Source organism: Atractosteus spatula, chromosome 3 (genome assembly GCF_055471065.1).
Source record: "Atractosteus spatula isolate fAtrSpa1 chromosome 3, fAtrSpa1.hap1, whole genome shotgun sequence".
Taxonomy (NCBI): domain Eukaryota; kingdom Metazoa; phylum Chordata; class Actinopteri; order Semionotiformes; family Lepisosteidae; genus Atractosteus; species Atractosteus spatula.
Window position 1 is genome coordinate 32,411,917 of NC_142708.1, and position 25,072 is coordinate 32,436,988.

General features: G+C 38.7%; 2 protein-coding genes across 6 annotated transcripts in view; one reads left to right on the top strand and one right to left on the bottom strand.

Moving 5' to 3' along the window:
• The window catches only part of jmy (junction mediating and regulatory protein, p53 cofactor), a 72,739-nt gene extending 50,780 nt beyond the window's left edge, over window positions 1–21,959 (top strand). Inside the window, exons 4-10 of the mRNA XM_088909931.1 lie at window positions 1,476–1,645; window positions 4,077–4,242; window positions 7,401–7,588; window positions 8,763–8,849; window positions 10,915–11,010; window positions 11,727–12,309; window positions 12,652–21,959. Of these exons, the coding sequence (XP_088766057.1) occupies window positions 1,476–1,645; window positions 4,077–4,242; window positions 7,401–7,588; window positions 8,763–8,849; window positions 10,915–11,010; window positions 11,727–12,309; window positions 12,652–12,962 (1,601 nt within the window). The 3' untranslated portion in view covers window positions 12,963–21,959. The remainder of the gene's footprint in view (window positions 1–1,475; window positions 1,646–4,076; window positions 4,243–7,400; window positions 7,589–8,762; window positions 8,850–10,914; window positions 11,011–11,726; window positions 12,310–12,651) is intronic.
• Window positions 7,491–25,072, bottom strand: part of LOC148837715 (homer protein homolog 1-like) — a 114,857-nt gene continuing 97,275 nt past the window's right edge. For 3 of the 5 annotated variants that reach the window (XM_088909933.1, XM_088909932.1, XM_088909935.1), the window contains one exon: window positions 22,492–24,616. In XM_088909933.1, the coding sequence (XP_088766059.1) occupies window positions 24,428–24,616 (189 nt within the window). In that variant the 3' untranslated portion in view covers window positions 22,492–24,427. Of the gene's footprint in view, window positions 7,511–8,718; window positions 8,768–9,104; window positions 9,170–22,491; window positions 24,617–25,072 lie in introns of those variants that run through there. The other 2 variants (XR_016090784.1, XM_088909934.1) reach the window with 2 other exon arrangements.

Here is a 25,072-nt window from a genome sequence, read left to right on the forward strand (position 1 = left end):
GTTGGCAATGATGCACTGCTTTATAATCCACGTTAGTGGAAATAATGTGTTACACTGCACAGGTTAGAAAAATGCCCAAATAAATGAAGTTTAAACACCTCATTGAGATCGGTCTTGAATAAACTGGGGTGCTAAAAGGTGAAAAACATTTTGGGCACAATTAAGCAGTTTCTAAGCTGCCAATATATTTTATGAAATGCCTTTTTTCTGGCATCAATTATAAACTACTCAAATGTATGCTTTGAGAAATGATGTGAAACTTTATTGTTTTATTGTATTTATTTATTGTATTAATGAGCCTTTTCAAATAATAAAAAACATATTGTACAATCATTACCTATTGTTAATGTAAAATTTAAAAGAAAAATAAAGTGGTGTACAGTACTTCAGCGCTTAAAATGAATTTGACATATTTTGTTCTTTAAACATTTACTGCAATACATGGTTGCAATTTTGTAATGTACAACTTTTATCAATGAATTTGTTTCATGCCTCTGAGCTGAGAATTTAATCTGCATTTCAAGTGAACATAACTGTTTTTCTTTGCCATCATCTGTAGAGTTTTGCAAATGTGAAAAGGACTAATTTGTACATCCTAGCTTGAAGGTGGCTAAAAATATGCTGTGCATGGCTTAAAAGATTCAGTGTCATAATGCTGAACCAAAGGTTTTGTATCATCCAGCTAGGAATAACTGTATCTTAAATAGGATGATGTAGAATGTTTGACCATAGATGTAGGCAAACTGATCTTTTAAACCTCTAGGTGTCACTAATTACCCACATTTTGTAAATCTTTTACAGAAGAACTTCAGGGCTCTCAAGTACGGTAGCTCCACCACTACAACTATTTACTTATGACCGCAGGTTGAGCTCTATAATTCAGGCAATGCAAGGCTGAGACTGAGACATTTTCATTAGCTGGCTGTGACTGGGATTGGATTCTCTAAGCAGCAGTGCTCTCTTTTCTGAGTGCCAGCAGGGGTAGGGTTTTAATTAGCTGACCATAGAGCTCTCTCAGGTCTCTGGCAACATCGTGGGCATTCATAGACTACTAGTGATGGAGGAACACTGTGCTCCTCCATTCTCTATTCTCAGGCGCTGTTGGTCAATAGGAGAGTGACTGTTCATTTGTGCACCTGCTCTTTGTACAGTTATGTTTTTGTATTTAGCTGTTTTTTTTTAAATTAACAAAGATAAACAGCTTCAAGGGTAGAGAAGTTCATCTGCCTTTCTTTATTCTCGCTGTGTGGTGCACCTTTCTCTGACCCAAGGTGTAAAGGAACAATTAGCATATCCAGATGGGGTGGGTACAGTATATAAAATAAAAAAAAAACAACAGCTAAATATTGTTTAAATAAACCTTGAGGTGTGTCACGCAGACGGTGTACGGAGTGTGAAATGTCCTGGGATGTCCCCCCCTCCTCACACTTCTCACGTCCTGTCCGGGCCTGTGCTCTTGTGCTCCTGTGCCTCAGCTGTGTACGACCGCATGCGCGGCGACCAGAAGAAGTTCGGGAAGGCTGCGTGGGCAGTGGCGGTGGAACGCATGGAGAAGCTGCAGTACGCCGTGTCCAAGGAAACGCTGCAGCTGATGAGGGCAAAAGAAATCTGCCTGGAGCAGAGGAAGCACGCACTGCGAGAAGAGGTACGCGCACTCGCCTTAGGTGGGAAAACGCGACTCGAGGATTTACTTTTGTCTCAAAAGCTGCTTGCTTCTCCTTTTCCTGTTTCCAATAATAATACAGTAAGAGATAGTGTACTAATACAGAAGATGGTTCTAAAAGATTATACCTGTTGTTTTTATGTAGTTCTAAGACGTTCTTCAGTTTATTTTAGGATACAGTAGTTTGATGGTTTCGATTTAGTAGCTGTTGCTTAACAGTAGCTGTAAATGAGTTGTAATTCAGATGTTTAATTGGCATTATCAGTGCTTAGATGCAATAGTCCTGTTTTAAGATGTACGTACAGTATCTGTTTCTTTTTTAGTATGTCAGGTGTTTTACAATGTCTTTCTATTTGAAATTGGCAATACCTTTTTTTCTTCTTTGAAAATTTGCTATGTCTTTTGTGTGATGTGAATAATTGCCCATTCATCTTCTTCCTTCATTAAAGGACATTTTTGCTGGGCAGAGTGAGAATCAGTAAGAAGAGTAGAGCGGTACAGTATGTTAAGAGAAATACTGTATACAGTTACTGTAGCCACTCAAAAGCCTCCTCAAGATCTTCCTTAAAAGCTGATATTTCCAATGTGGAATATTACTGTAATATTTTTTATGCAAGTGTGTGGGCTTCGTTAGGTACTCCAGTTTGCTTCCACTTCGCAAAGAGGTGAAGATGGATTTGATAGTCTTACTTTAAATTGACCAGTCCCTGTTCTGGGCTCTGGGCAAACTCTCATTAATCTGCCCTGGCGAGATTGGCTCAGGGGGTCTTTTTGCCTTAAGTAGAGTACCTAGTATGGGTTGTATAGATAGATAATAGGTATCATTTTTTATGTGTATGATGATGATGGCATCTTAAAGTGATTTTTTTTCTGTAAATGGCATCATGTGCCGTACGAACTAGGTTGCCAGAAGATTTCTTTTTAAATGATTAGATTACTTTCTACCAGAATTCCTGTACAATGTTTCAGAACAGAGGCTTTTTCTTCTCAGTTTAAAATGATACGTTAAGGCACTTCAAAGTAAAATTTTAATTGCATTAATTCCACCACAGTGTCATTTGAAATTCAAAATCTCTGAGCTACAAAAGTAAATGTAAAAAATATAGCTTCACAGATTTGTAGCATCACTGATTTCATTTGTTTTGTAATATCTCTGGTTGCACTGCATTTGAGAGAATTTCTCTGGCCTTGTAATGAAGGTAATGAAGATGTTTGGGAATCCTTTGTATTGAAGGGACAGGTAGGTCTGTATCATGTGGCTGGCTCGTTACCAAATGAGGTGGTTGGGCTGAGTGGCTTTCTCTTGTCTGCAACTTTCTTAAGTTCATATGAAAGTCTGTCATAGATTTAAGAATGGCTCCCTCTAATGGCACAATTATTGGTGTTGGACTCATGGTTTCCTTAGATGTAGGCATTAACTTGTTGAAATTGTTTGACTATTAAAGTTTATACCTTGATCTGGAAGGCATGAATTTCCTTGGATCATCAAGTCTTTGGAATGCTGAATATTTCTACTGAAACCTTTCCTGATAAACTTTTTATTTTATCATTTCATAACACCTCATACAGTACATCATAGTGCCATATTCCAGTAGATACGATTATACAACAATATTGTGGTTTAATATAATACATGTTAACCTTTGGAAAACAAATTGATACTGCAAATACAAAACTTAAGAACCAACAGGCACGGCATGCACAGACATGCACAAAACATTCTAAACTTGTTACTGCAAATTCACCTAGATGATACAGAAAAAAAAATACATCATAAAGGTTGCATTAATTTTGCAAAAGTGTGACAGTATGTAAAAGTATAATATAGTATTTCTCGTTTTCGTACTATATTTAACTTACAGTATCATATGTTCTTTAAAAAAACAGATTCACATCCCTTATTTAACTAAATGTGTTTTAGCCACTCATCCATCAATGTACTATAGTTCAACACCCAGAAAACCCACTACGGAACATACAATGCAAATACTGTAAGATATTTTCTATGTAATGTACAATGCAGGAAGTGTATAAACAGGCAAAGCATATATGAATTAAACAGGTACAGTGTTTATCCAGCACTTTAGTGAATGTGTTGTGGTATCCGTATCCAGTTCATTCATCGGTTATCTATTGGGTTAAGGATGATTGTCTTCCTCGAACCTGAAGGATCAATCTCTGGCAGGTTGAGGGTGTTGTGTAAGGCGATATCAGGTAACGTAACTGAAATCAGATACTGTATGTGAATATTGTATGGCGAAATCTGAATGAAAGGACACAGTGAGTGTTTCCACTCCTGCCTTGAGTTGTGGAAGACAAAATCTAAATGTCTGCTGCCCATTAGCCTTGTCTTCTTGTTTATCCAAGCCTGCCCTGCCCTGACCTTTATTCCATTCGCCTGTGGTTTGCCCAGATGCAAAGCCTGAAGGGGGGTGAGGAGGCCATGGCCCGCCTGGACCAGCTGGAATCGGATTACTATGAGCTGCAGCTCCAGCTCTATGAAATTCAGTTTGAGATCCTGAAGTGCGAGGAGCTGCTGTTGACTGCACAACTGGAGAGCATCAAGAGGCAAATGATCGGTAAGCAGCACACCGGCTTTCTGCTGGCAGAACTGGTCCAGGAGTGGAGGTGTAGCCTTCTTGCTAGCTTGTGAGTTTATCATCCCCTTTTTAGTTCGGCTGGAATATGGCAAGGGGACTTGGTGACAGAATTGTAATTGCTGAGTGTTGAAAGAATGCCATTGATTTACTCAACATTCTTCAACGGCATTCTTTTGTTTAAAAGGCCAAGTCTCGTTGCCTAAGCTACAAGTACCGTCTAAGCAGATGGACTGCAGATTTAATTTATTGATATGCTTCAGTATTGCATCAACGACAAATCTAGAGAAAAGAAAGACCAGAGAGTAAAGGTTTGTTGTTTACCTGAAAGTGGCAGTTGGGTCCTGTTGATATATTATCACTCATGGTGATTGTTTTTCATTTAGACTATATTGTTATATTCAGTTATGAGATGAAACACTGATTCTGCAAAAAAGCTATAAAGACTACATTAAAGAGTGAAAAAAACAGCTTGTGAAATGACTGATTTAATAGGGAAGACATCAGTATACTGGAGTTAAATCCATTTAAAAATAACTTAAGTATATACTTTATATGCAAGCTGTACGTTTCATTTCGGGACTTAATACTGTATTTTCTACAGTAACATACAGATTTCAGTGCAGTTTGCATTGTTGTAGCTCTATTCTCTACAGCTCTTTTATACAGTATGTCTGAAGCTCCAGTTAACTCTTTTTCCTGTGTTGTGTTTCCCTTAATTAAATAACAAACTTGCAACTCTTCACACTAGCCCATTTCATTGCTATTCTCCTGTTCAGAATTAATATAATCTTGCCTAGCAAATATAGTACGTGAACCCCCCCCACTATTTTGATCTTATTCACTTTTGTAGGTTTACATACAGTATAACCAGTTTCATTTCTGAAACATACTCAAGTCAATGCAGAGTCAAGCATGAAGAAATAAAACAAAGTGCCCTTTTGGTTTAAATGCCAAGGAAGTTGCAGTATTTTTCCTTGGGTATTCTACTGTATGTAAATCATTAAAGCCGGAGATGAAAAATAATACTGTATATACCTCAATTCAGTTCAATTCAGAAGAATCAGGTACAATAGAACTTCAAACATCAAAGTAACAAACTGACCAGGTATCTAGTTGACTGACAACCAAAATTTTTGTAATAAAGACTAACAATCCATTTTGTTGCTGCAGGATCTTTTTAAAGGAATGTTTTACAATTTTCAATTTCTTTTCAGCCTAAGATTTAGACATTTAAATTGGTGCCAGCTGTTGTGTTTTTCATAGATAATAGAACACTGGAACAATACCTCTTGAGTGAAAGCTGATTTATTTCTGATTAAGAACCTAAGATATTGACATACTGAACTGTGCACGTTTATTGTAAATAAACTTCAAAAATAAAGGGAATGTTTAGGCAAGTGATTCCTTGAAGTAAGGACAACTTGTTAAACCTGACATGAAACTAAGAATCATTAATTCAACATTTTGCTTACAAACCATTTCAAACAATAAGAAGCGCAAACAGTAGTCAGTATTTAAAACTGAAAGAACATCTGTAATGATTTATGTATCTCTGGTGTTCTACTGTTCTGTTCCATTAAAGGAGAATTGCAGTCCCAATTTCTCAGGATGGTTATTAAATCCCAGTAACAAGATAAATTCATTGACATTATAGAAGAAATGTACAAATTTCAAATTAAGGACAGAATTGTGAATTTTGTGAAAGTACTGCAAGTCGCCATGTTGTCACAAACTGGCATTCGAGTTCCTACAGTAAAAATTGTGACGTGATTTTACCCTTCCTCCTCACTAGTCTCTGTAACGACTAATGTAATGTGATGTACGAGTGAATAAATACAGGTTGTACAGACAGAAATGTTCCAACATGATATGCATGCAGAGTTAACAAGTAGTATTTGTCTGCAAAACCATGTTAATATCGAGAGCGATATTTCTATTGGATTCAAAGAGAGAGATGTACTGTACAGTATTCACAAGTCTGCTTGTTTACAATGTAATAGGCCCCGTTCACATCACCAGAAGTTTTGTTGCCTTGTTCTGAATCGCAGAAACTGCAGAAACCTGGAAAGTGTGTCTATTCTGTGGTGTAAATTGAAAATTTTACAAGTCATGGAGTATATTTTACTTTTATTGCAGTTTGAAATGCATTCATCAATGCTGATTCTTTCTGACTCTGAAATATGAAAATAGCATTGCAGTTGCCCTTCAAGGAATGTACAATAAGATCATTTATGTCAAAAAAGAAAAAAGTGAAGCATTTTTCCTTCAACATATTTACTAGCTGAAGTGAAGTATTTTTAACACAGATCAGTTTTCAAGACAAGGATCATTGTGAGTGTACAGTATGTACGTTTTGCTTTTGGAAGCTGCTAACTTCATATTCTGAATTAAATCTCTTAGGAGTAAGAAATTAAAATGATCAAGGCTTTAAATACATCACATTGTCTTTGGTAAACAAAACACAGCTCCTCTGACTGCTGATGAAGATATATGAGGAGCATATCAAGGGGAGAACAGAACACCTGTCATCTCCTGTGCGTTGTTGACATTTAACTAAATTGTTGTAATTGTACAAATGGTATAAATGTTTTCACTTCCTAGCATACCAATTTTCCTTTTTTTCTGTCATGGCAAATGGCACCGTTGTGTCTGACAGGATTTATAATGTTGACGCAATAAAGACATTGTTTTCTGCTAATGCTGGGTTAAATAATTATTGCTTCAAAACTGTTAAAAATGTCCAGTGACAAAAATGGCCCAGTATTCACAGATGAAAGGATCAGCAAGAGGAAGAATTGGATGTTAATGTGATAATTATCTCATTTATTGAAGTTTATTGATCAACTTTTGTTTTCTGCTAGGATTCTTTGAAAATGGAAGGTTACAGGAATCCATCTCCCTCTAACGTTCACTGCATGTAGAGTGTCCGATTGGTAGCAAACAAGGACAGCAAACTGCTAAAATCTTTTAAACACATCACCTGTCATTCAGAAACAAAACACAGCAAATGTTAAACTATTCTAAACTGCACACCTTACTCCGTCTTAGTACGTAGCTATAGCAAGACATACTGTAGCTGTTTGCTGTGTTTGCTGCACGCAGATGATTTTTTTTTGTTTCCTGTGTCTCTGTGGCAGAGAGGCAGGATGAAGTGGTGTACTATGATACTTACGAGAGTATGGATGCCATGCTGGCCACAGAGGACTTGGCTGCTTCAGTTCACCCACAGAAGGAGGAGCTCCTCAAACTGCAACAAAGGATACGGCAACTTGAGGCCAGAAGGGGGCGCATATCTGCCAAGAAAGCCTACCTCAGGAACAAGAAGGTACTATACTTACTCCTTATGCTAAAATATTAACTTAGATTTTCACCTGCATGAATACGACTCTCTACGAACATTGGTCTCAAGAAAAATAAAGTGAGTAATGCGTATATATTTTCTTTCTGGCTTCTTATACAGTGCCATTTATGCAAGTGCCGGCAACTTGTCAATTTGAAATGTACCAAGCTGCTTTTTAGTAGGAGTCTTTAATTCAATACAAGTGCAAACTGGCAAGAGCTGTAGTGGATAGTGAAACAATATCACAGATTTACCGAATATTAGTGATGAGGGAGGTTTTAGTAGACCTTTGGATATTATCTGAAATCTCTCTTGTTTTACAAAATTCAGAAATCCTAACTTATGCTATTTTCCTCCATGAACAAACCCCAGCAATAATAAAGCCATGAAAAAGCCATATGAAAAAGCCATTTCCTGGTTTCTGAATCCTGATTTCTTCAAAAATGGACATGAGATGTCCTTAGATCTTAGCCTAGGATTCTCAAAGCACGGTAGGGTAAGAATAGTCAGACAGACTACTGCTGTCGGTGTGAAACACACAAGTCCTCTAATCTCTAGCACAGCGCTATACAGTCTGTGAGATTTTGAAAGATGAGTGTTTCAGAGGTGGGAGTTTCCCCTTCACCTCCCTGCACTTCTCTCATTCTCCCCTGTGTGCCATGAAAAACTTGTAGAATCTGATTGGTGTAACAAAATACAGAAAAAAACTTTGAAATCTGAAGCATACCCATATTTCTCAAGTCATGACAATAAATAAAAGCTTAGTGATGGACTTCAACTAGTTTAGTTTCCAGGTTTTCATGTACAGTATGTTTAACAAGATCATGCTTAAGATTTAGAGACAGAGTAGAGCACATTGCTTGACTTAGTATTGAAATACTAAGTGACGTAATCTCAATTGTGTGATCGTAACCTCAATTTTGTGATTTTTGTGTTTTTGTGAATTTTGTGATTTTTGTGATTCTTGTGATTTTTGTGAGCTCACAGAAAAGACATTTGATTGCCAGCAACTACTGCTGTACGCTGTATTGTTGTGCATTTGATAAATAAACTTTGATTTGATTTGAAATGCATATTGTTAATTTCACATTAGGAGGGTATAGTTTTTATCTTACTTTTAAGTGGTCTTTATGTCTTAAAAGGAGTTCTTCTTTCACAGGAAATCTGCATTGCGAATCACAATGAGAAGATACAGCATCATCAAGGTAGCCAAGAGGACTACACATCCCATCATGCCGTGCAACTGGTATGTTGTTTTATTAACACTGAGCTTCTGTTTTTGCTCTCAGCTTCTGACTTAAGAGTTTTTCCTCCACATGCAAAATAAATGCTGGATTGCAGGGGGTGTCATACACAGGGGTTGTAGCCAGGTTTCGGCCCATTAAATCCATTCGTTCATCCCATGAGGCACCTGTTCAAAGCCATCAGCCAAGATTCAGTTTGCATAGCCCACACATTAAGCATGCACCCTTCGTGATGTTATTGTAACAGTTTCACATACTCAGTGCTACCTGTGGTCTTTACTTCTGTCCAGTTGTGCTGTCACTGTTCAGTGATGTCAGAGGTCTAGTCGTTGTCGTTGCAGAAATACAATGGGGAAATAAAATGACACACTGAGGCCTGTACACACACTTTTCCTAAAACTTTTTTGGAGCAACCTCGACAACAGAACTACCACTGTCAATGCTGTTTGCACAAACACATTTTTTTAACAGATTTTGTCAAATGTCTGTGAAAAGCAACAAACCTTAGCATACTTCTTTTTCCCTTCTTGACTATACAACTTTTAAACAGTCTAAAACATGTTTTGATGTCATTTAGTGCTTTTCTTGAACTTGCACAATTATTCCAAGCAGTATTTTTTTCTTTGGGCACTATACTGTGATTTTAAAGAACATAAGGATTTTAGTAGTTCAGGTGGGTAGCTGCGTCAGCACGCGTAGGCTGCAAAGGAACAAGTAATAGGTTTCCATGCTGAAAAGAGAAGAAAGAAAACACAACGTTTCGGCTGTGTTTTCTTTCTTCTCTTTTCAGCATGGAATAAACCTATTACTTGTTCCTCATAAGGATTTTAGTTCTGTTGGCCAAGTAAGTCAATATGACTGTAATACTTTGTTTCCAATTGACTTCACAATTACAGATTTCTCTAATTATTTGGTTAATATTAAAGATGAAGGCATATTCAAAAATGAAGATTAGGCATTCCTTCATTATATTTACTGTATGTATTAGAAAATTGTTTCTTCAAACTGACCACTGTTACTATAGGCCCATGGAAGGATTTCCTCTGAGAGTGTGCATTGAAAGGTTGTGATTTTGGGGGTTTTGCTATGGCCATTGTCTGACGTTACATTTGGTGATACCATTTTTTCAGCAGCAACACAAGTCATACTTCAGCTCCTCTCACAACCATGGTCTTAAAATTAGAATCATTATTTTCTTCATTCTCCTTCTGATTCTTGAGCCCTTTTAGGTCTGCTTTTCACATTATCACTGCAGGTATGATTATCTATTTTCAGAAGTCGGCCTGTTCAACCACTCAGTCAACTGAATGTAATGGAATATACATTTCCAGTATACAGTTCCAGTGCAGCCTTGATGTGCTGCAGATATAGGACAAGATGTATTTTAAAACCTTATGTTCTTAAAAACATCTTGCCTCATGCCAATACCACTTTTTGTTCAGCTTGAGGCACAATGTTTATTTCTTCCGTGTTACACACCTGAGTGAAGTTGAATGTTAGCCATTGGGCAGAATGGTGGCGCAGTGGTCGGTATTACTATCTCACAGCACTGGAGCCCTGGGTTCAATTCCAGACTCCAGACTAGGGGCTCTGTCTGCATGGAGTTTATATTTTCTCCCTGTGTATGCGTGGCTTTCATCCAGGTACTCTGGTTTCTTCCCACAGTCCAAAGATATACTAGTAGGTTAATTGGGCTTCTGGGAAAACTGGCCCTGGTGGGAGTGTTTGTGTCTGTGTGTGTGCCCTGCGTTGGCCTAGTGTCCTGTCCAGGGTGTATCCCTCCAGTTACTTTCTGGGATAGGCCCTGGTTCTCCTGCTACCCTGAATTATATGAAGCACTTAGAAAATAGATGGATGGATGTTAGCCAATTCCTTTTCATCACCTAAATTTGAATATAAATATTGACTTTTAGGAAGCTTGTTGCAGTCTCATTCCTTCATTTCACCTCATAGTGGATCCAATAAACATTCGCACACCTGGGGCCAGATGAGACACTCTTATGGGATATGGAGATGGGAAGTTGCCCTTAAGATTGCATCTCGAACTTTATACTTATGTGTCTACAGAGACGAGAACAGCAACAGGAAGAAGAAGAGAAAAGGAGCACATGGGTCAGTCAGGAGCGACAGAAAACACTGGACAGACTGCGCAGCTTCAAACAGGTTGGTACCAGAGCCCGATTCTCTTTAATCAAATCCCCATGTGATTCTAGGACTGTAGTCATTGCATTGCAATAACCTTGGTTATTGGTTTACTTTAAAACAAGCTGACATTTTTCTCAAATAGAAATAGAAACAGGAGTTTCTTGTCATTAAAGCCCTAAACTAGATGGGCACTTAGTGCTGAGGATTGACTCATATCGATAAATGAAATGACACCATATCAATTGCTTGAGAACCACTTTCACTAGTTTATTATATGAAACATGTGCTAAGGAAAGACTGTTGTAAACGTTTGCACAATTTTAATTAGTGAATTTCAGTTGGCCAGTTTCAGTTTCAATTAGAATTCCCATTAGCTTTGGGAGTTAAAATATTCAAAAAGTTCCTTATTTTTAGCCTGATCCTTTTTTTCATAATTATGTGAAACACTGATTAATTTATTATATATTTCGCCTCAGACTTGACTTAAGTTAAAAATTTAACTGGGTTAAATTTCTTTCTTTCTTCTTCCTGTAATAAATACCACTGTTTCCTTTTTACTATACATGTATTCTCCCACACAGGTTTGCACAGGGTTTTCTCCTTATTTATAAAAGCTTGAGTGATTTGTCTTTAGACCCTTTTGCGTCTTGCCTTCACATTCCTCACTGCAGACAAATTAATTTTTTTGTGCCAGATTCTTTTGTCAGCTTCCTTCTTTCTCTTTTCCTGTGCAGCGGTACCCTGGTCAGGTAATACTGAAATCCACCAGACTCCGACTGGCTTATGCAAGAAGGAAAAGTGCCAGCACCTCAGCTCCCATTGGCAGCTCAGATCAGCCACAGTCGCTGACTGCTGGCGTGCAGACTGAAGAGACCACAGGGGCGGAAGGCTCAGGGCTCTCCGCTGTTACCCAGCCGTCGGCTGTTGCTGAAGCACGCCAACTTGAAAGTGTTTCATTACCTCCCGGGGACACTGCCTTTGAACAACGCCCAGCTGCTGCCCCGCTCCTTTCCCTACCTCCAGAAAGAGATCTCTCTGCACTTGCCTCCGCTGTTACGGCTCCTCCTCCTCCACCTCCGCCCCCACCCCCACCCCCGCCCCTGCCCCCGCCCCTCCCCAGCGAGGAGCCCCTCCCGGACAGCGCGGCCCAGCCTGGCAGCCCCACGCGGCCTCCCAAAGGGGAAGAGAAAGAAACCCCCAAGCTGCCCGGTGCCAGCGTCCCAGCTTCGGCCCAGTTCTTCGACAGCAGCCAGTTGGTGAGCGCCAGAAAGAAACTCAAGAAGACAACGGCGTTGGAGGCCTCGCAGCGAAAGAGGGGTGAGGCTTTGCTGTTCATTTTTGTAGTGGAACTGTGCCACTATTGAAGACATTCAAAATATTTAGCTTCTGTACTCTGCATCAGCAATTTTGAACCACATCCTGAATAAAAGTTCTTAATCTTACTCATTGCTCATAATGCACGTTACCATAGTAACACTCATGTTTTCAAGAACATTTGTATTGACATCAAAACAGAAGAACTTACAAACAGGGGGACGCTATACAGCCCAGATATTTTAAGGCTAATAAATTCTGTCCTGTTCAGAGTGGGAACATTCACCCATGGAGAGCCTTAATTTTAATATTTAATCCTTGTGTGCGCTCTTCTTGTGCTGACAGTGAGCTCCCCAATGGATGAAGTCCTGGCCTCCCTGAAGCGGGGCAGCTTCCACTTGCGCAAGGTGGAGCAGCGCCCCCTGCCGCCCTCCCCGGACGAGGACGACAGCAACAATATCCTGGCGCAGATCCGGAAGGGTGTCAAGCTGAAGAAGGTGCAGCGGCAGGAGCTACGGGATTCCCTGGGGGAGCTACCCGACTCTGCCGACCCTCTCACCCGCAGCATCCATGAAGCCCTGCGCCGCATCAAAGAAGCCTCCCCCGAATCCGAGTCGGAGGACGAGGGGCTGCCCTGTGCTGACTGGGAGAGCTAGGCCTCCTGGCTCTGTCCCGGACCTCCTCAATAGACCCACCCAGGCCAAGCTTCTGCTACAGATTGGGCTCAGTTATTGTTTACTTCATTTCTTATATATATATATGAAGAAATTATTTCCGTATGAAACTCCACTTGAAAATCATTTTATCTTTTCCAGCTGAAGACCTGCTCCGTTAGGTCACATACCCCTTTCTGATTGTTTGAGACTCTCAAATGGATGTCCATTTACTGTAACTGCATTCTTGCATCCCGTCGTCCCCCATAGGACTCTTATCAGAGACATTCGTCTCACTCATATCTCCAGGATTCTTCTTCTAATAGCCTGGGTCATAGCACTGGGGTGACAGAAGCACAAGAGGGATAGCACAATTAGTGGCCCAGTTGCACACTAGTTAAGAAGCTCTCATGATTATCCCGACCATAGTTGCCATCGTTTGTTAGTTCTCTGTGTTTGTTTCTGTCCCTTTGAGGTTCCAAGATTCACAACTTGGACAAGAATTGAGTGGTCTGAAATCCCACCCTCTTACCACATGCAGAACTATAATTGATCAAATATCCTCTCTGCTTTTACGCTAGATCAGGCATATCATGGAAAATAATGGAAGGAATGGAAGCTGGTTTTTCAGTCTTTTCCATCAACTACTTTTTCTGCATTGTTTTCATTTTCATTTTAGATTTGGTCCTTACAGTAAAGTGGTGGAGCTGTGGGTCTGGGGAGTGTGGAGTGTGTTGAGTTGGGGGTAGTTCCTGTTTAATGACCTGAAAGGAAATCACCCTTAAACTGTTTTATTGCATTCGTAGGTGAAGCAACCCACATTAGAAGTAGTGATTACATACACCACAGTGTGTGTAAAATGTTTTTTATTCCTTTCGGTTTGTGTATAAGGTCTCTTGTTTGACCAGTGTGGGTTACGTAGAAGAAATTGGCAATAGACTGATTCCATGGGAGAATTTGCCAAATTCCTCCCCCTGTGGAATACTTATGAGAGCCTCTTCTTCCTAGTATGGGTACAATCATGGACCAAAGCCATTTGTTCAAGCTTGCCTTCCCAGTCACATTAGATGTTCAGTTAGTGTAGTTAAGGGCATGTGGCCTGATCACTTTTGAAAAATGTTTCCTGCTTTAAGAATGTTGGCCAAGTTTCCATCTCCCTGGCTGGATATAGTAAGGTTTTCACATTTGTTGAATATTAACGTTCTGACTGTCTATAATAGTGATTATGTTGTACTATCAAGTATTTTCTCTAAAACCACAAATTAAGTTATTTCACTCAGCACCATGAATTGTTTAGGCTGCTCAGTTTTCTTTGCTTCATGCACCGCTGTTTAAACAAAGCCTCCTGTGGGAATCAATTTAATCAATTAGACTTACATGGGCACTGACACATTTGTTTTAACTGTGGAACATGTTTCCAGGAAGGTAAAGTTAATTAAAATGCATTGCAATTTTGAGAAAGTCCTTAATGAAGATGATCAAACTGTTCTTTATTTCATGTAGTTTCAGAGTTCAGAGTAGATTTCAGAGCTTTGATATTGTATGAGTGTCATACATGTTTCTACAGTGGTCTCCCCAGTATTTCTAAATTAGTTAAATGTTTATCCTTATCATAAAGATCTAAGTCTTTATGTATTTATTGCTATCTCCTTGTGCGTTTTGACCATTTTAAATCATACAAGATTGAAGCAAGTCACCAAATGATTGAGTCAAACATCCGGCAGTATAATTTTGCAATATATACAGATTTGAACATTTTCTGTACATCCTCACAGTTTCTCTCTCAGATGCAATATAAAAATACTTTAACAGTTAGTATCATTGATCTCTTTGTATCCTGCAGACTAAGATATCCCACTAAATGAGTCTGTATTTGTGTGCAAACCTGCTTTTTGCAGTTTGTTTGAGAAATTGCGTATGAACCACTGGTTTGCGAGTCTGGTAGCATTCAGTTATCCTTACCCACATTCCTGTGTGAAATAGGAACGTGCCCACTATGGATGTTTTGCTATAGTTTCCTGTAAGGCATTTTCATAATCAACATTTACTGTAGGTACTCTGTTAGGCTATCTATTCCTGTCAGAATGCTTTCAGTCTGGAGATTTTACAAATATAAAGCATTGGTTCCCTTGACAGGTACTGATAGGAGTATCATTAACTGTACAGAGTAGCAGATTTGTGCAGTATTCAGTTATGCAGTGGATGAAAATATAACATCTGTATTTCTGTTGCCAATATTATACAAACCTATAGTTTTGTGTTTTGAAAGCATAACCCTCTTTTTACTGAAATACGGTAGTCAATAACTTTAAGGGCATTGACTGAAAATCTCCTTATTCAGCAAAGCTGTGATGTAGAGTGTGTACAACTGTATGTCTTTCCAGAATGGCTGTAGATATTGCTAATTTCACCAAGACAGAATTCACTGTATTTTGTATTGTGTTGCCTGTATTTATCATCCTACTGTATGTACAGTATTTGTGGGATAGTACAGCTTTATATGGAATTCAAGGCTGAATAGGGTACTGTTTCATTGGTGATGACACTTGCTGAATGCACTTTCAAAATCCTTACAGTCAAGACCTAGGTAGGAATGGCACAGGTCATTTGATTGAAGATTACTTTGGTCAGTGCACCCTGCTTGGATTTGATCTTTCAGCTGGCTGAGACCGATAAAGAAGCAGATGCAATAGTGTGTTCCCCTGTGTATCAAGAAGGAATTGACCTATGGTACCTTGATCATGACATTCCATTTCTGAAAGATGTAATGATATGATAATATGTTAATATGATTTAATATGTTTCCAATGGTGAGTCAGGAACCAAAGTGTTTACTCCGCTGCAGAAAAATAACCATTAGATTGTATGGTGGCTTGGAGTTAAAATGCTTACAGCTGGCACAGACACTACAAAATAAAAAACAAGTTAATAGAAGTTACTTTGCTTACAGGTGGCAAAAACACTAAAAAAATAAACAGACACATCTTATTCTTTTCATTACATTTTGCTCTCCAGTACAGTTTTGTAGACCTGCTTCTCATTAGTCAGACAGTATGCCACCAACATACTGGAAATTGACAATATCGTTATCAAGTAATATTGACCTTGGTGTGGCAGTGCTGCACAAAATGCTGCTCAAATTCATTGATTACACCATAGCCAAAGCCGACCCTTTAGAGATAACACTGGCATAATCAATTGCTGATTCTACATCCCGTAAAACACTAGAGAGTCACTGACCTTCAGGCTGGAGGACTGTGTTTCTTCCTTCAGCATTCCACTATGCAAATTTCGTAGAAAGATGGCCCTCAGGATGACAAACTGAACTGGCTTTAAAGGGGCCAAGAGAGGGGTGTGACCACAAGCCCATTAAATGGGTTATTTAATATTTTATCAGCTATGTTGTCAGTACCAAAGCATAAGAATTTCTTAAATGGTATGTGAAGTATACATTCAATGACATTGCTTGATTGTCTAGACAGGGTTTGTATGGTTTATAATGGCAACTATAACATTGGAGTCTTTTTCTATAACGGGCAGCTCCCGAATTGCACATCAGCACAGTATCTGCCGGACACGACTCTTAAACTCTTTGCCTCCTAAACCCTCACCCCCTCCACACTAACTGGAGCCAATAAAATCGTTTGGAATCTGGCCATCACCCGAATGTCTAGAAATTTTACAAGGAACATCCCAAGATTGCTTTGTCATGGATAACATTGAGTAACACCTCATTTTGATGGAACCACAGACAAGCATTGCAGCCTGCTTCCTCTTTTTGGGTCCAGTCCAATGTGTGACTCTTTGGCCAGGCAACTGCATTGTAATGTAAGCTAATATTTGGCCTGTCTTTCTTACCATGCTTCCCACCATTCCTTTCTAAACTCCATGAGCCTTTTAATGGTCACTCATGGGAAATACGAGGTAATCAGTAATAAAAAGTTGGCTCTCATTATTAACCAAGCACTCATTTTTTTTTACCTGTATAAATATGGGTTATATTTGGGTAAGATGTATTACAGTACTGTACTGTATATAGCAAGCTTAACAATGTGCGTGTGTGGAGAGGGGGGATCTGTAGTATCTGTAGTGTCGTTTTGGCAAAAAAACTGCCTTTGGCTCAAGAGATATGACGTGCGCTTCATCAGAGTTCATTGAGAAGACCCAGACTGCATCTATAACTCTTCCCTTGTTCAGCATGTCTGGGCAAATTTTTGAACGTGAACAATACCCACGTGAATAATCTCTCACCCCTGTCCCTGGGACCTTCTGGCTGACTTTGTAATGTCACACTGCTTTGGGTGTTCCTTTTTTGTGTAACTCCATCCTCAATTCCAACATGTGTCTAACACATCTTTTGTCTTTCTCAGTAGTGTGGATAAAAAGACTGGCCGTGAAACAGAAAATGAATTTTGGAGAGTATGTGGCCACAGATATAAAATGGCCTAGATATAAAAGTTGTAATAAACTGCAAGCCTTTCTTTTTTTAATTTGTGCAAATATTGCAATCTCTTAAGGAGAGGACCTAATCTATTAGACAATAATCAGGCATTAGTACGCAGTATATTCAGTAAAAGCCATACTGTTTGCTAGTTTCTGTCAAACCATACTGTGGAGAATGTAATGGTCTAGGAGGCAAAAATGGAGGATCTTTGGCTTGGGTTCTTGTGAAACTGCGGTTTAGGTAACATGGCTTTTGGTGTGAAGGAGCTGAAGTGGATATAAATGATTTATCACAAGCTGTTAAGGGGAAATTGCCCCTCTGTGAAACGTGTAGGCAGATGGAAGCTTCCAATCCATTTGATTGTATTTGGGATTGAGCTAATCCTTGCTGGAAAGAGCTTTGTAAAACAGTTTCAGCACAAATTAATCTCATGATGTAATCTCTTGGAAGACCTTCAGATTACCTGCTTTAAAGAAATACAGGTATTTTATATTGATTTTTAATAGTGGTGTTGCTTTGCCTTAAAGTAATGAACAATGATTTACATAATTAAGATAAATATCATTAGCCACCTTTAGGTGGTCTTTCAAAAAATGTCATATTTAAAGTGGGATGAAGCCCTGACAAAGTGCAATAAAGTTGACTTTTAAAATACAGATAAAATAGTAAAAAATACAGTTAAAAAAACAAAATACAAATGTTTTCTATTTTATTAATATTTACTGACATATTTAGTATGTATTCTATTCTATATTGAATTCACACAGAAGATTTTTCAGACTTCCTGATCACAAAGACTGTCTAGGATACTGACGAACTTGCATTTTATAACCCAAGTACTTTATTGTGTGTTTTGTTAAATATTGTTTCCTTGTTTAGTTTTAAAAGGTGAGTGTGTTGTTGTGACAGTTATATAGACATTTATGCTGTGTTATTTTTATTCAGATTTCATAATGCTGTTATCACTTTTTTCATTTAAATTGTGGAGGCACTTGCTTTTGAGTTTTGTTTGGACAATGCCTCAGACTTCGGCTGAATTAATTTGATTTTTCAAGTCCATAAATTTAACAGTCAGTTCAAGTGTAGCACTTCATAGTGTCACATGGACATTTTAGAAAAACAATTAACCCCATCAGCATATATTTGCGAGGTGGGAGGAAACAGGGAGCATACCTGGAGTAAACACATGAACAAAGGTAGAACATACATGTTCCTCACAGAAGGTGCAACAACCTGCAATTAATCCCAGGACCCAAGAACTATATGCATGAGTACAAACTGCCACATCTGTCCATCTTCTAACTGCTGTATCCAATACTGGATTATGTGGGAGCCAGAGCCTCTCTTGGCAAGCAATGGGCACCAGGCAGGTTACACCCTGGACAGGATGCCAGTCCATCAAAGAGCACACACAGACACAAACACACACTCACTCTAGGGCCAAATTTCCCAGAAGCCAATTAACCTACCAGTATGTCTTTGGGTTGTGGGAAGAAACCAGAACACCTGGAGGAAACCCACACGAACGTAGGGGAGAACATACAAACTTCACACAGATAGTACCCCAGGTACTGAACCCAGGGCCCCAGTGCTGTGGGGCAGTAATGCTGACCACTGTGCCACCCCTGTATTAACCAAAGAAATTAAAATGTACTTCAGTATCATGTCCAGCTTGATGACTTCATGCACTATGAAATACAAGCATAAATGTATCTCTCAATGTCATTAGTAAATATATATTTTTAGGTTTTTTCTATTTTGAAGACATTCATGAACTAAGGTTTCTGACCGGATACCAAGTTTGTTTTTTGAAATCTTATATCTGTTTTACTGTTCATCCTCTGGGTGGTGCTAGGATTCTGTGATCGAAGGTCGTCTGCTGTAGTAAGGCTCTTCCCTAAGGCATTTGTGCAAATGACTAGAGCGGTGCTGTGGTTGCCGTCTTCAGCTTGCGCAGTTATTGCTAAGGAAAGTGGGTGTTCATGATATCAGAGCAGGCCATGGCTGGTGAGGTGAACACGAAGATATAAAGCTATTCGTGCATTTTTGTGAATAATCGCTCTCCGATGCTGGAGTTTTTTTTTCTTGTCTCAAATAAATAAATTGACTTGAAAGAAATTAATAATTGAAACAAGTGCTTCAGTTTAAATGTAAGAGGCTAAAGTCCAGCGTGTGGGTAGTTATCTCAAGAGGCAAGCAGGAGGAGGCCTGCACTAAGACGTTATTAGTTTTTATATTTAGCTTCTTTTTTTGTTTTCATTACTAACGCAGTTTGATGTATTCCTTTAGCCATTGTGTGGGCAGTGAGAAGGAGGAGAACCAGCTTACAGGGAGAGTTTTACTTGTACAGTGCTGCATCCACTTGCATTAAAAATTTTTCTGATTTTAGAAAGACATGTTAACGGATGAGTGTGGTTACTATTCAGACATTAGAAATTCTGTTTTCATCAGAATAACATCAGTATTGTTCAAGGAAGCTGCTTTTAGCTTCTGAAGAATGTGCTCATTATTTTCAAGTAAGGGGATCAAAGGCACTGACAATTCAGATCATTTTTAAGCTTGTAACAGCGTTATCATTTTGTGAAGTGAAACTATGCTCTGAACCACGTTTTCTAAAAATCAAGCAAAACTGAATATTTCTCGGTTGGTTCAGACAACCAGATGATGAGGTACCATACATACCCATGTAGAGCACAGTACTTTATAAGTACAGTTCAAAATATCTATTTAACAAAAGGCTTAGTAGAGAATTCCTGTGATGTGTACAATTAAATGACATTTCTGCTAACAAGGGACACAGTCTTAACTGGTACTCCCATGATTACATGTTTTATAAATAACCACCAATTTCTGGCAAAATCTTGATAGTATTGAACAAATTATGTTCCAAGGTAATCTTTTATTTATGAGGCTTCTGTGTGTAATCACATGTGTGGGTTACAGTAGTATGGGCTGTTTAAAAAAATATTTGAAACTTCAGGGGAATGAATGTTTACTTCCCATTTAACTATGCAGGCCTGTTGCTGTATGTTTGTGCTGAAATGTCCTATTTTCTCTTTTGTTGCTGCAGATATTGTTTTATTCATTGTGAAACAGTGTTCTAAGAAAACCAGGAGACTTTGACTGCTGCCTGTTCGACTCAGAGGTGGAGTTTCAAGTACTGTAGGCTGCTTGTGACAGGCCATTCTAGGGTAGAGTGGCTAATGACATTCACTTCTCTGGTGTTTAATGATCAGTGTGCTGAATCCAGCCAAATCCCTGTGATCATCCATTCACTGTCACAGCTCCATCAAGTCAGATTAATTTGGTCAGCTCAGCTATATCCCTCTTTTTATCCAATTCTATAAATAGAAAACCACAGTTTTGCCTCATTTGAGCCTTTTGTGTGTTTGTATTTTTTAAGTATTACCATTTATTTCTAAAGCATAACCTGATTACATTAATATAATATGAAGTTTGAAATCAAGGTGCACTGAATATAGTAAGAAGTGTAATGAAGTTTTAAAAAAGCAGTTTTAATGTAATCCTGCTGTTTTAAAATGAAATTCGATTACCTTGTTTGGCCAGTGAAAACTAATTGTTTCTTTGCAACATTATTTTATAAACAAATTCATGACAAGTGCATATTATGGTATACAGTGACAACAGTGTATGCATGCACATGCCAACTGGCAGTTTTCTTACTGGTTGCTGATCACGGCATGTTGAAGTTATCAAATTCTCAAGTAATGAAACTGAATAATGTCACTTATTGCACAATGTTCTTCCATGGTACAGTGTAGCACATCTGTTGACTTCTGTTCAGTACTGATTTATCCCAAGTATACTGTATCCTGCCATGGAACTTTTAGTTGATCAAAAGGAAAATATTTGTAAACTACATGTACTGTACTTAGATTTATTTAAAGTAATTTCTGTCTGATTTTTAAACACTGTTTGCTGCATTTATCTTTCATTGCTTTATAATGCTCAGTTTATCTTTATCTCTGTTCTAGGTCTTGGCCAACACTACAGAATGTTACCTGAACCATTTAATTTTATGATGTTAAATATCTGGCTTGCCTGGGCACATCATGATCAACCTCATTAGTATATGATTAGCCAGTCACTAGATATGTGCAATATTATATTAGAAATAGACATGTTTTGAACAAAAAGAAACATTCTATTTAATGTACATTGTATTGTGAAGGATTAGAGTTGGATCTTCACAATGCATTGAGCAATTGCCTAAAATTACAAGATTATGTATTTATTAAAAGATAATTTTTAAAAACTAAGCAAGCATTTATATAGCAATATCACTGAAATGTAAAATATTTGCTCTAACAGTTTTTTGCCTTTATTCTGCCTATTCTTTATTCTTACCATTGTAATCCTGATGACTGCTTTGTATTTCAAACCTACATTTTTTTCCCTGAGGTGAATAAAACCTTGTATACCAAGTACTGAAAATGCCTCTTTTTTTCTGTACATGTGATGTAACATCATATTCACAGTTTTGGTGCTGACATAATACATTGGTTTTATTCAATAAAGTATATTTATTTGAACCACAATCTTGTGTCTTTTCTGATTTGCCCTTCTGTTTCTTATATAGGTTTAGGTCAAGCCCATCAATCCATCCAATTTCTAACCTCTTTCTCCAATTCACGGTTGGGGGGAGTCGGAGCCTATCCAATGGGCAACCAATGGGCGCAAGGATACACCCTGGATGAGTTTCCAGTCCATCACAGGGCACACACAGACACAGACACAAACATGCACACACACAAGGACCAGTTTTCCCAGAAGTCAATTGACCTACTGTAACGGTATGACTGTGGGAGAAAACTGGAACACCTGGAGGAGCCCCACGCAAACATGGGGATAACTTACAAACTCCACGCAGAGAGCACATCAGGAATTGAACCTAGGTCCCCACTAGGGAGCAAAGCTAGCCACTATGCTACCATGCCACCCCTAGGTCAAGACCTTATAAATAACAAACAGCAAGGTCTTGATATCCTCTGGTATGCCTGTGAATTGCTTCTATTGGAGGAGAAAAATGACATTACCGAGACAAATAAAGCAACACAACACATGTTGTTTAGAATATTGTCACTGTATTTCAAAATAAAACCTGTTATTCTTCAGCTCACAGGACTCCCTTGTAATAATTCAATTATTTAAACACAATGTTATGACTTCAGGTTTCTGATAGTGACAGAACAAAAGTTTCTCCAGGCTCCAGGGACGATTTCTTTCCTACGCAGGAGTCCGATTCCTCTGGAGCCTTGACAAAGTAAATAAACCAGGGCACATTTTTTTTGTAACTGGCTCAGGTAAAACTGTATAAAATTCCTTTTATATGAGCTAACAGCTAAGAGGGGAGAGGGATGAAAACTACAGCTCAGATCAATTTTAACTACCATCTTTAGATGACAATTGTGTCATTAAACAAAAGGTATATCAGCATTTAAAGTTCTTACTCAAAACTCCCTTTCAAAGATCTATAATAATGCTTGTTATATCTGATAGTAGAAAGTGTCATCTTAACCCTGTAATACATTTCCTTAAAATGAACAAATCCAACTACAAGCCCTTAAATAGTGTTCTCCATTAATATATATGTTTATAATATCACAGATTTTTTGGCAATAATATACCCCACAAATAGTACCTTAGCAAGCTGCCCATGATGCCTCTGTTCCAAAGACATCTTCAATAAATACACTGTACAGGAAAACATATTTGGCAAATTTGTTTTCTAAATCCTTAATTGCATCATATCGTTCATAAACAGCACAAGCTGCTTTTTTAATTTTTTTTTAAATAATTCAAAAATATTGCCAATGTTTTTCACACCTATAAATACAATCATAAGACCCATAAATACCATACGTTAAAAAAGAAGAAAAGAAAAGCCTTTGAGGTCCAAGAACAGCATTTTTCCTTTTTTTTCATGAATCACGAATAATAATCATTAAAATAATCAGAAATCGAGGGAGTCAAGTCTACCATTGCACTTCGAAAAAAAAAGACAACCCCAAAAAAAAAGAAAACCCTTTGTAGATTTACCCAAACAGTCTTGTACAATTACTTTTTTACAAGAAGAGTATAAAGTTGTTTTATTAAAAAATAAAATAAAGAATAAAAGGTATAGAAATAAAAAGACTGTTTTGTAGTCGCTGCTGACCCACGCGGCACTCAGCATAAAAGACCCTCTTTGTGTAAGTTCAGGGTGAGGAGCCCACTGAGTGCAGGCCCAACATGGGTCACTCACACGTCAGTCAGGAAATTAATAGAATACCTGATTGTGGGACTGCAGTGGTGTCCAGAGGCTTCCTCTTGTATTGCTCATTGTATACAGGTCTCTGCTAATGCCTCGCCCTTAAACTGAAGTCACAAAATGTAATTGTTACACTTCCTGTAACATCTACAGGATAAATAGTGAGGCAGTTTCATAGAGGGGAGAAGGCCATTGGGGCAGTAAGGTATGGCTGAGGAAAGGCTTGATTCCTAGAGGTGGCGGCTATAAAGTAACAAACTGCAAAAACCAGCACAGCCTTCATGACATGTCATTAGAAAGCCAGCAATGCGGTACACTGAACCATCAGGGCAAGCTCCAGCCAAGGATGCTGAGTGAAAACCTAATCGACAGTCTCAGTTCCCTTTGTCAGGTGCCTTACCTTAGCTGATAATGCCAACTGTCATGGAGAAACAACAATAAGAGGAAAATGTGTTAATAACAGCATTAATAATAAATTAGAAGTGCTCACTGACTCAAGGTGAAGCACAAAGCACAATATATACCACCTGTTGGAAATGGAAGGAAAAAGCAGACCATACTGTATATTTCTCAATAGGATGGAATGCTACAAAACATCATTAGCAGTATATAATATGTTAAAAATAATACGCTTTTATCTTCCAGGTGAATGGAGAAAAAAGGAAGGTAGGCAGGACTCCCGTGGGCACCTTTAGTTTAGTTTTTTTATGCACTGTGTTCTCATTTTCAGAGGAGGTCATGTGGCACAGAGCTTTAGCTGCACTCTATCAGCTTGGCCAGGTTATCTCGCAGTTCGGTCAGTTCAAAGATTTTGCCGTCTAAAATCTCCAGCAGCGTTTTGAGGTTCTTGCGGAAGGCCTCCTGCTCCATCTGGCTGCTCTCCAGGCGTTGCTCCAGCTCGCTCAGCTGCACTTCCAGGTCTTTGTTCCGTGTTTCCGTTTCCTGCAGAGAGAGAGGAATAACCACACCTTCTCTTCTATATACAGTATATAGAGCTGGAATGGGGTGGCATGTGGCACAATGGTTAACATTGCTGTCACCCAGCACTAGGGCCTTCTGTTAAATTCCAGAGCTGGAATGCTGTCTGCGTGGAGTTTGTATGTTCTCCCTGTGTTTGTGTGGGTTTCCTCTGGGTGCTCTGGTTTCCTCCCACAATCCAAACACATACTAGTAGGTTAACTGCCTCCTTGGACAAATAAGCCCTGGAGTGTGTGTGTGTTTGTGTCTGTGTGTGCCCTGCATCCTGTCCAGGCTGTATCCTGCCTTGTGCCAGTTGCCTGCCAGGACAGGCTGTGGCTCACCCACCACCCTGAACTGGAAGAAGCGACTAGGAAATGGATGGATGGTTGGATAGGCCGGTATGCATATCAAAAAGAAAATATGATCTCATTCTCATTG